At 36.6% G+C, this 12,335-nt stretch overlaps 1 protein-coding gene across 4 annotated transcripts in view; it reads left to right on the forward strand.

Moving 5' to 3' along the window:
* PARP8 (poly(ADP-ribose) polymerase family member 8) overlaps positions 1-12,335 on the forward strand; it is a 178,691-nt gene that overhangs the window by 144,781 nt on the left and 21,575 nt on the right. For all 4 annotated transcript variants that reach the window (XM_059417100.1, XM_059417101.1, XM_059417099.1 and 1 more), the window contains 5 exons: positions 5,216-5,341; positions 6,576-6,641; positions 9,155-9,222; positions 10,932-10,980; positions 12,119-12,231. In XM_059417100.1, coding sequence (XP_059273083.1) covers positions 5,216-5,341; positions 6,576-6,641; positions 9,155-9,222; positions 10,932-10,980; positions 12,119-12,231 — 422 coding nt within the window. The remainder of the gene's footprint in view (positions 1-5,215; positions 5,342-6,575; positions 6,642-9,154; positions 9,223-10,931; positions 10,981-12,118; positions 12,232-12,335) is intronic.

The following is a 12,335-nucleotide window of genomic DNA, read 5'->3' on the forward strand; positions in this document are numbered from 1 at the left end:
TATAAAGATGATTAAGCTTCACACAGCTGTGTGTGTGTGTGCTTATGAATATACATACATGTACATACATGAATAGGTATGTGGGTATATATGTATAATATATAAAATATGTATTTTAAATATTTTGTATATTTTATATATTTCACATATTTACATATAAACATATATTTATGTATATAAAATTCTTCAAGTGGTAAAGTTAACATTTGTGCATTTTAGTGTAAATTGTCCCTCAGACGATGTGAGAAGGGAAGGAATCAGAACCTGGAACTAAGAAATAATTAATTAGAAGGAAAATTAGCATCATGCCACCATAGGCTAGGTTGATAGACTATTAGGTGCTTTTTTCCCCCCTCTTTTCTAGCTACCTCAAAAAATTATGGTTGTTAAAGAGAACTTCATTTTGGATTTTGTAATGATAGTTACAAAATACAATTACTCGATCATATCAATTTCGTGATTCTACTCTGAAGTGGAATTTTTTTTACTACTTGAAAGCAAGTACACAATATTCTGGTTGTAATTCTAAAGATTACGTAGAAACTGATTCTCTTTCTTTAAAAAGTTTTTTTAAAAGATTTTTATTTGACAGAGATCGCAAGTAGGCAGAGAGGCAGACAGAGAGAGAGAGAAGAGAAAGCAGACTCCCCAGTGAGCAGAGAGTCTGGTGCGGGGCTCAATCCCAGGACCCTGGGATCGTCACCTGAGCTGAAGGCAGAGGCTTTAACCCGCTGAGCCATCCAGGCACCCCCTGATTCCCGTTCTAGAAAGAAAGAAACTATATCTCAGTAGTCCTAGTGCATCAGTTGACTCCTGTATTTTCAGTGGTTCTCTTGAGTTTGCAAGAACATCCCTTAGAGGGACATGGCAGGAGGCTGGACTGGAATGAGAGTGTCTAAGCAGCCAGGATTCCAGGCCCCCATATACTGTTTCAACCAAAAACAGCTCCATTTTATTTCTTTATGTTCAGCTCTCTTACAAGATTTTATTTTTTTTTTTTTAAAAAAAAGGAATCAATATTGAAATGTTTGAAAGCCATTGATCTTCGATTTTAAATTCACTTCTTTTCCAGAATACATTATGTATCTGTAGGCTACTCCTTTCTTACTTATCTGGACTTGAACTTTCTCATCTACAAGTGCTCTAAGGTCTTCCTTACCTGCAGGGAAGGGTGGAGAGTCTTGCTCTATCAGATGGGTTGTATACAATGGCCTTTGAAAGCATGTGATTCTGTAAACCCACAGAACTTTTCTCACTCATCAGATGGCCTAATTCCCATTGTTTGAATTCTGTATTTCTCTATCCTAAGTATCTTAGCGTCTGGATTGTCCCTTCAATTATATTATTCAGTGTAAGAAGAAAGATGTCTGTAACTTGCTGTCTGTAGCACTCACCATTATGTGCTAGGAGCCCATTAAGAATCTTTCAAATTTTGGGGCACTTGGGTGGCTAATTCAGTTAAGCATCCAACTCCTGATTGTAGCTTAGGTCTTGATCTCAGGGTCCTGAGTTCAAGCCCCATGTTGGGCTCTATTCTGGGCGTGGGTGCCTACATAAAAACAAAAAATCATTTTAAATGCTGGGAGAGGGGAAATACATGATTTGGAATAAAGAAATTACAGTTGTTTGTTACGTTTCATTTTTTAAAGTAGACATTTTACTCCATGGAAAAATTAACATGCAAATGAATATAAATCCAAACAGTGTAATGCAGACCTTTTCTTGTTCAAAAATTCTAACTGCTAACTTTTGTAACAGATAAAGCATAAAATTATAGTGGCTTAATGATAGACTTTTTTATTTCTTCCTCCCACAACTATCCAGTTAGAATGCTTGTTGGGCAGCTTTCTGCGTGATGATTGAGTTAACTGAACCGTTTCCTTTGTGTGGCTCTGCTGTCTTTAAGTATATGGCATACAGTAGAGGCAGAGATACACATGGAGAAGGTGCACCCGTTCCACCCTTCTCCACTGTCTATCCAATTCCATTGCTTAAAACTAGTCACGTAGCTTTACGTAGACAAAAGGGGTGGAAATGTCACATGCCAAGCAGCTGCCTCCTGTCAAGAGCTCTATACCTAGGAAACAAGGAGCAGAAGGCTTTGGTGGACAGCATGAGATTCTGCTATGGTAATTACGCTGTTTCTTTCAAGTTGTCTTAGAACATATATGAGCAGGAATATTCTGATTAAATTTCCTACCTCCTATATCCACTATTTCATTAAGGACTCCCAACGGTGAAATTATTAGCAGAAGAATTCATATAATTTTTGGTAGTTTGATGCTTCTGGGACAGGGTGTTTAATATTTGATTGAAAGGTATACATTGCTCAGGTTATTACTGTTCTGTCTGTTTGTATCATTATTCTTGTGATTTAAAAAAAAAAAAAACCCGTAACCTAAAATTGACTATCTTAACCATTTTTTAAGCATACAGTTTAGCAGTTAAGTGTCTTCAACTTGTCATGAAACAGATTTCCATGACTTTTTTATCCTGCAGAACTAGAACTCTGTACCCATTAAACAACTCCTTATATAGCCCCCTTCCTCCTGCCTGGTAATCACCATTCTACTTTTTTTTTCTATGAATTTGACTACTTTAAATATACTTCATAAGTGAAATCTGACATTGTTTGTCTTTTTGTGGTTTATTTTATACTGTTTTATTTCACTTAGCATAATGTCCTCAAGGTTCATTGATATTGTAGCCTATAACAGAATTTTCCTTTTTCAGGCTGAATAATTTTTCCTGTATATATATGCCACATTTTCTTTACCCATTCAACTGTCAGTGGACATTTTGTTTGCCTCCATCTCTTGGCTATTGTGAATAATGCTGCTGTGAACATGGGTATGCAAATAGGTCTTTAACATCCTTCTTTGAATTATTTTGGATATATATCCAAAAGTGGGATTGTCACTTCTAGCAGGATCATATGGAAATTCTATTATTAACTTCTTGAGGGGCTTCTGTACTGTTTTTATAGCAGCTGCTGCAATTTATAATGCCATCAGCAGTGCACAAATTCTCCAATTTCTTCATGTGTTCAGCACTTGTTATTTTCTGGTTTTGGTTTTGGTTTTTGGTTTTTGATAGTAGCCATCCTAATGGTTATGAGGTGATATCTCTTTATGGTTTTGATTTTGATTTCTCTGATGTTTAATAATGTTGAGCATCTTCTCATGTGCTGTTGGCTATCTAGATGTCTTCTTTAATGAATTGTCTATCTGAGTTTTTTGCCATTTTTAAATCAAATTATTTGATTTCTTCTTGAGTTGTAGGAACTCTTTATATATTCTGGATATTAACCCCCTTTCAGATATCTGATTCACAGATATTTTCTCCCATCCCATGCCATTTCACTCTGTTGATTATGTCCTTTGATGCACCAAAGTTTTAAGTTTGAGGTAGTCCCATTTGTCTATTTTAGCTTTTATTGTTTGTGCTTTGGTGTCAAGCCAAGAAATCATTGCCAAGTCCAATGTCATGAAGTTTTTCCTCATGTTTTCTTGTAGGAGTTTTATAGTTTAAGGTCTTATGTTTAGGTCTTTATTGCATTTGGAGTTAATTTTTGTGTATGGTGTAAGATAAAACTTCATTTTTTTTTTTCATATTGATATCTAGTTTTGCCACCCATTTGTAGAAAAACTGTTCTTTTCCATTGGGTGGTTTTAGTACCCTTGTGAAAGGTAATTTGACCCTTTATTAAAGCAAAGGGCATGCACTTTTTTAACACTGTAGTTGCATACCGTGACTTGTAATTCTTAAAAATTTTTATAGGATAGTACCAATTCCCTCCCAACTGCCAGTATGTCAGAAAGGGCTATTTTATTTTACTGATTATTCTTTTTCAGATGTTTTTATTTGGATCTTTCTTTATTGAGAGACCAGATAATGCCAAAAACAATTTGTGTCTAGGTTTAAATGCATCTCTCTGGAGTAGAGGGACTGTGAGTGTGGATTCAGAAGACAAAAAGGATTTTATTATGTCTTTATTATATCTATTGCTGAAACTGGATATATACAGACACACACATATAAGTGGAATAATGTGTTGGAAACATATTGGCTCTTTCAGTTCTACCATTTTCTGAGTGAGTCTTGTGGGGTGTATGTCTGTGTACTTGGGAAGGGTTCCTTATAGATCATATACCCAATGGCTTGAGTTTTGCTGATTATTTTAGGTCACTGGAAATTTTGGATGCTGTGATTGGGTAGATGTGTTTTGTGAGTATATATACAGCATAGTGAGCCCTACAGCCATTAGGTCACAGTGCCCCTCCCATGAACCACAAGAATCAAAAATTATTTTACTCTTACTCTACTCTTTTTAAATGCCTCTCTAAAAACTTTCTAGAAATATTTTCCTTTCTTTATGATGTCTTCTATCTTCACACTGTTGATGTTTCTGTCCAGGTGCCCTCTATCCATTTAGACAGTGTCTGTTTTCTCAGTTGACTTGCCAGAGCAGATTTTGGGAAATGGAGAGGGGGCTCTACTCCTGTTAAATGGCACTGCCTCTTAGTAAATTGTGTTAAGAGGTCACAGAAGAACACAGGAATAAAACCATCTTATTTAGAGTACCAAAGTTCATGGATGGCAGAGAAGGTCTCTGAGGCAGAGAGCAGGAAGAAGTAAGGTGATGTCAGGAGTTGTACTGTTCTTGGAGTGCATCAGACTCATTTCCTGAATTTGCTTTCCATCACCTGGAATAGTTTCTCCCAGAGCTCTATCTCCCTTTGTGTCTTCACTCTGGACTCTGTTGAAATATCACCACCTTCCTAGGCACTCTGAAACCCCCTATTGCCTTAGTCTCTACTGCCTGCTTAATTTTCACAGTATTCAGCACTACCAGAAATGTATTTGAGCATATGCTTAACTGATTATTTTGTTATGCATCTTCTCCATTAGAATGTAAATCCATTGAGAGAGAGGACCTGTCTTTCTTGTGCATGTCTGCTATAGAGCCTAGAGCAGTGTGAGAGGACAGTAGGAGTTCATGACAAAGAGATCCGAAGACATAACTGGAAGTAATACATGTTAGTTATTTCAAGTTAATGGTCAAGTTTGGTCAACTGTGGTCTGAAGCTGTAAATTACAGATCTGAGAAGTTGATAGCAGTTTTGAGACTTAGGTGACCATGACAGGCAGAAGCAATGGCAAAGCACGAGCTGAATCTCGAAAGATGCTAACTGTCTCATGTGTGTGTTTCAAGGTGGTAGATCTGCTGGTATCCATGTGTAGGTCTGCGTTGGAATCTCCTAGAAAAGTTGTCATTTTCGAGCCATATCCTTCTGTGGTGGATCCTAACGATCCTCAGATGCTGGCCTTCAACCCCAGGGTGAGTACTGCTCCTCATATACCCATCCTGGCCCCTGTAACAGCAGCTGAGGTTTTAGTCCTGCTAGTTTCCCCCTTTCTGTCTAACCCCCTCCCTCATCAGGCCTACCCTTAACCCGCTGTGGACCCTATCCATTTAGTAAATACAGTTCCTTTCCCACAAACTTGATTAACTGCCTCCTCCAGTCTTTCCCATATCCTGTTACTTCCCTTGTCCTTTCATCTTTTAAAATCACTTTCAGAACTTCATCTTTATGAAGCTACACCCATTTCTTCCTCTCAAATTACAATCTTTACACATCCCATCTGCGTGAAAGGAAGGAAAATAGCAGTAATAACCTCATTAAATATTTTTGAGAGTCTAGCTTAATGTAACCTCACTGTAATTTTTAAGGGTTGTAGGTAAAAGGACCGATTTTTGCTTTCTTTTGTATTTTTACTTAATCATCCCTTGCCTTCTCCCCACTCCCCTTCCTCCCCAGTTACCTGAAGGTTAGTGAAAGTTTAGTCCATGTTGTTGATCAACTGGCATTTCTTGAGAAAACAATTTTATAAATATTCGTGGAGATGAGGCAGAATCCTTCTGAAATAGCAAAATTCTCAAATTACATGAAAGCTAAAATTGCCTTAGTTTCTATTACTACCCATCTTGAAATCATTCTGTGGAAACAATGGCTATATAAAATGTCTTTGGAAAAGCTTTCCTTCTGTCATAAGTGGCAGGAGTACACAGAGTTAGAGTATACTTAAAGATGAATTATTAGTTAAGTGTGTGGTGTCATTTATACACTTATTAGTCATATTCTTTTGGTAACAATCTTTCAATCAAAAGAAAATAAAAACAAAATGATATTATGAGACTTAAAGTGGATTTTTATATTTTAGAAGGATTCTGTTCTTACTTTATTCATCATGGCTTAATTTTTTTGGTGAGACAAAGAATCAAGAGCCCAATATCTTGTTTATATTTGTAGTTTTCCCCCTGTAGGCTAAACACGATTTTATGTACTTATATTAGGATTGGGATTGCGATGTTCTTCTTTCTTCCTTCTATCTCAGTTATGTATCCTACATCCTAGAATCATCTTATTAAAGCCTTTCCTTTTTTGTGCACAGCACAGTCTTTCAAATCGACTCTGAAGGGAAATCCACGTACAGAAATAATGTGTTTCTCTAGTAACATGTAGACTTGCAAAGGCTTATAGTGAATACTTTTTTTTTTCCCACTCAAACAGAAGAAGAACTATGATCGAGTAATGAAAGCACTGGATAGCATAACTTCCATTAGAGAAATGACACAAGTAAGTGTATCATCTTGTGGTTTTGTACAGTTTAGTTTTGCTTGAGTAAAATCATATTTTAAAAATGTCTGAGGGTACTGGCTGTGTAGTGAAATGTAGATTTTTCTATTAGATGGGAGTATAATTAAAAAACTTTAAAAATTAAAAGTGTGTCGTACTAGGAGGTTTTAATTAAATTACATCGTTGTATTGGTGGGCTACCACTGTGACTTTTGGAGGGTAATTGCATGATTATATTCCTAATGTTCTCTGCGACAGTTGGAGTATATGGAGGTATGTTGGACTATCTTAAAGCAAGGGTTAAATCTGGTACCATCTTCCTAGACTGCTCATTTTAATTAATGGTAGTACTTTTAACACATTATTTTAATGTCAAAATAAAAACAGATATTCTATCAAATGTAAATTGTGCATAAATATTTTAAATAGAACATAGAATCTCAAAACAACTTTGGAGGACACAAGCCTCCCTGAGAGTATGAGTTTATATTTTTAGCCATTTGGGGAGGCTTGGTGATGTTTGCTGAGCATGGATGGCAGTTTATTATGAAAGTCTAACATACCACTGGGCTGTAGTCCAGCTCTTCGAAAAGCACATGCTATTGAATTTCTGAGGCTTTTCTACTGCCAAAAATTTGGAGAGAGACTAAAAACTCATCAATGATAAATAGAAATTAATAATCTGTAATTGACAACAACACACATTATGGATTTGGTTTGCATATGGCGGTTCCAAGGCTTGCACTACGCTACAGACCCTGGAGGCTTATCCTATTACCCTGGGTCATTTCTGTCTTTGGGGAGAGAGTATTGGACTCCTTCAGTCTTGAGGCCTGCAAAGCTTCATTGCCACTCCTCCCTTTACCTCCGCCATCGCCACTGCTGTATTTGAAATGTGCTCCCAGATATGTTTTTACATTTCCAAATTTGAGTTTTGAGTCTTTGGATAGTTATTTATTCAGGTGGTCAAATATTCATCCGTTTGTCCAACAAATAGTGTGTGTCAGACAATGGTAAACAAAGAGATCCTTAATTTACAAGTTAGATCATTTGCTTAAAAACCATCATCCTGGCTCGTTGTTTTTCTATGCCCATACTTTTCTGTATTACCTGAATTCCTTCTCAAACAAATATTATTATTTGTATAAGGAAGAGAAAACAATGAAATACATTTCCACTTAAGGGGGAAAACGAACCTATTGGCTTATACAAAGTTAAATAAACATTTTTTAGTCACCAAAGACTTCGGTGGTACTAGGGTGTTTATTATACTATACCCTAGACCCAGATCATTCTCGGATAAAAATAGCTACGAAATTCTGACTCTGGGATCAGCTCTCTGCCAAAATTTTCTTCCTTTATTCTGGGTCATGTGTAAGCTATTTTAATAGAAGGCAGTGCAGACAGTTGAGTGTCAACCTAGGAAGTCAGAGGCGGCGGGTGTTGTATAATTTGCTCATCAGTGATGCGGCCTGTGACCTTGGGCAAGTTGCTTAATTGCTTGATACTTAGCTTCTTCACTTTCAAGGTGGTAAATAGTAACACTGCACCTCCTTCCAGTCTGCACTCCATAGGGATGCTGTCAGGTTCTATTGCATCAAATCCTTTATACCTCTCCAAGTAAATATAACATTATACTGTCCTATTTTCTAGAAGGTACTGCCCTGTGGTAGTGGTAAATTGTCATAGACAGATCGCCTTTTGTTTTATGAAAAAGTAAATTGTCTGGGTAAATTCCACTAAATACTTTGAAAAAAAAAGAGGGGGGACTCTTCTTATGTAAATTTCATCTAGTTTTCTCATGTAAAGCTCTGCACCTAAGTCAGTACCTTCAGATATGAGCTGGAGTAGTAGCTCTCACAAGTTTTGCTTTAATGCTAGTTCAAAGTTAAAAACCCTCATCATCAGAAAGAGACCGCACCTAACACTTGCTGAAGGTGGGGGGAGAGATTTAATTGAAGGACTGCCCTGGGTGACCTGAGTGAGGTCACCTCCAAGGAAGACAAAAGTGATGGAGGTTTTTAAAGGGAGAGCAGAGACGGAACAGAAGGGGGCTCCAGAGAAGTAAAAATAAGGGGAATGGGGAAGCAGAAAATTACAGAAGAGGGATGAGTAGAGAATTAGGAAGGTTAGCGGTGTGGGTGGGTACAAGGGAGGTAACTTTTGTTGTTGGGCAGCATCGCTTTTGCTGGAGCAGAAACTCAGCTGGGGGGCTGGGATCACCTTTAGACTTGGCCTAGGGCGTGGGATCCAGATGAAAGCTTGCTTAAGCCTCTTGGAGCTACATGTCTGGGCAAGTCCATTGTGCCACATGAAGTTCAGAGTTCACATCACCTTGGGGGGGGGGGCGTTAGGGGAGAACATGAGGGTAGTCACAGCCACAAAGCTTCTGGCTTTAACTAGATTAGACATACCTCTTCAACCTGATATTCCTTTTGCATAAAGGAAAAAATGAGAAAGGAAGAAAAGGAATTTTTAAGAAAAATCAAGAAGTATAATGACTTTTTTTCCAGGCACCATATCTGGAAATCAAGAAGCAGATGGATAAACAAGACCCCCTTGCTCATCCCCTACTGCAATGGTATAAAATTTTAGTTTTCCTCTTAACGAAAACAGCATCATTTTCTACTGCCTGCTTTAAGGGGGAAAAAAAAGGCCTATTTTACAAGACCTGCAATGCTACAGTTCTACAAGCCTATGAGGCCTGGTGATTTTACAGAGTCCGTAATGACTCACACTTTAATTAAAACTTGTATATCACAAGGGGAAGAAAATGCTGTCCTATGCGCTACGCAGATAAACAATGTATTTGCCAGCCGTTTGTCTATCATTTAAAAAAAAGAAATGTGATTAGCCGGATTATATGGTGAAGCCGTTTTGATTCATTTAATTTTCTAGTTAACTGAGGACTCAGCAACAAAACTCAGTTTCAAACACTTATTGAAAAATCTTTCTAAAATGTATGTTGTGTATGGTTCACTTCCTTAACAAGAACAGTATAAATTTGATGAAATCTTTGTTTGACGACTGCAGAAGTGTTTGGAGTGAGCCTGGTGAGGGGCCTAGTCCAGCATGGATCCTAGAAAGGCTAGTTGAGAATAGGAGAGCGGGTTGAGAAGGCCTCTCCTACCACGCCTGCTTCAAAGCCTTTGCCCTCTGGTTTCTAACTTGCAAAGTGAAAACAATAGTACCTACTCCCCTTACCTCTGAGGGTTTTATGCACATACGTCTTTGAAATCACTGAAAACTTAAAGACTGTGAAATTCACCAAGATTATACATTTATTCAAGTGTAAAGATTATAAGTGATGGTTCTGAATGAGATTTATTCTATGCTACAACCAGGAAGTTTTTAAAAATTATGGAAAGATGGGCAAAGGAGAAAGAATGATTCTGGTTACTTAACTTTCACTTAGGATTTTACAATAAACATTTAGTCTAATAAAACTTTAAAAAATTAGATTTGGAAGTCTTCCTTTTTTGTGTCCATAATGATCTATTATTAAAATTCTGTTTGAGTAGAATAACAGAGTTTTCATTGTAAGTTTTTACATTTTCACATGAAATCATATTCAGAATGAAAGTAAAAATCTCAAATATCTAATCTCTTTTTTTTCCTGCCCCTGTAGTCAGCCTCATTGTTAACTTTAATTATTTGTGATCATTTCCTTCAGCTTGTTAGTCACTTTTTCAAGGAGAAGAAAATCTACAAAACTGTTTTGTTAGAGTTTTCCCTAGTTATTATTTTCTGTTCTGAAAAACATAAAAATAACTAATTCTTTCAGATAACAATGTAATTTTTTTCAACCTCAGTGTCTAAATATGGTGAATAACAGTTTGTGTATATATCACCATATATATCAGCACAAAGATCTTCAAATATATAAAGAAAGAAAAAGATCTTCACAGGAACTCGTTCTTAATGAGACAGGGTAGGGAAGAGCCAAGGAAGCTGATGTATCTAAGCTTTGCACCTCGACAATCATCCTTTGAAAGTATGTTTAGAAATGTTCGTTTGTCAATATCTGAAGTCCTAATGATTAAAAATCATTATCTGTTAGGTTTTAAGGGACTACTTCTTCATTCTCAGATTATTATCTTCTTTGTTACATAAGCTCTTTAAATTATTTCAGGAACCAAAGCAAAGGGATGTAATTAAGTAAAATGGTTACTCAATTTAGTTAATGTCACGGCAAACGTAAGTTCCGATCACTTGCCAACTAAGGGAAAAAAAACATTAAATATATTTGGTATATATTTGTGACTGATGGACTATTTTAATTAATTTCAGGGTTATTTCAAGTAATAGGTCACATATTGTGAAACTGCCAGTTAACAGGGTAAGTTTTTTTTTTAACATATACATACAGAAATGGGAAGAGTCCTGACTGGTTGGGAGAAGTGACCCCTGTGATTTTTTAGGCAGCCTCTCCAGGAAATTGAAGTAATCCCAGGTTAGGCCTAATTCTTCAGTTTGAAATTACCATATGTGCACCAGCTCCAAGTTTTCCCAAGAAATCAAATTCACATTCAGGCTGCTGCCCTGAACTTTTAAGTAAGTAAAAGGGTCAGTATGAAATTGTTGGGTAGATATTCCACCAGTGATAGGAAGAATCAGGAGTTTGACCAGAAAAAAGGTAATGTGCTTTTTATCATTGTCAGTTTCTTGTCGGCACAGCCCCTCTTTTCCATAGAGGAGAAGATACTGCCTTATCGGCTTAATACACTTAGAAAATAAAGGAAAAAGCTAATTGGCTCTGATTTCAGTTATGATCGAAACCAAAGAAGAGCCGTATCCAAAATCTCAGCTTGCTTGTCTGTGAATCTCTAAGCTGCAAGATTTCCTTTATATTGTACTCCTATATAAGTATTTTCCTATGTGAAAGGGCAGCAATTAGAAAATTTTGTCAAGCCACTAATTCAAAAGATTCTGTTTTAATTTCTTTCCATGAACAAAGGGGGAACTATGAGTGAATGTAGTGAATGTAGGCTATTTACAGTTTTATAAATGTATGCAAATAAAGCATGATGTTGATAGTTTTTGCAATTTTAAAATCTTGAACTAACTTTTCTTTTCTGCTTAGCCAACTCAGATATTTCCCCAGTTGAATAGCTAGTGTATACTTAGGGAATTCAATAATAAAAGTCTTAAAAAGAAACATAATTAGGAAGGCAGATCTGCTTGGACATGATTACAGAGTGTATTCCAAAGATAAATATAAATGACTTTGGATTGTCTGTGTCCTGTTCCTTTTCCATTAGCCTAAAAAATTACCCTTCATATCAGCAACTCCATATGATAGATCATTTTAGCAGGGTTTTTTTTTTTTTTTTTTTTTTAATGAATGGTCCTGTTAATGTAAGGTAGTATGGCTTGAATCTCAATTAATTCTTAAACCAGTAAAATTTGAAATTGTCATCAGTCTGGTTATATGTTAATTTTGACATATTTTCATTTGTCATTATTTTAAATGGCAGCAACTGAAGTTTATGCATACTCCACATCAATTCCTTCTTCTCAGCAGTCCACCAGCCAAAGAATCTAATTTTAGAGCTGCTAAAAAACTCTTTGGAAGCACCTTTGCTTTTCAGTGAGTATGGCTTCCTGTTGATAGGGGTATGTCTCTACCCCAGTCTTTCAGAAATGTATGGGGAGGAAAACATTCTTTTAGTACTTGGCTGTTAGCCCTGAGTA

Source organism: Mustela nigripes, chromosome 12 (assembly GCF_022355385.1).
Source record: "Mustela nigripes isolate SB6536 chromosome 12, MUSNIG.SB6536, whole genome shotgun sequence".
Lineage (NCBI taxonomy): Eukaryota > Metazoa > Chordata > Mammalia > Carnivora > Mustelidae > Mustela > Mustela nigripes.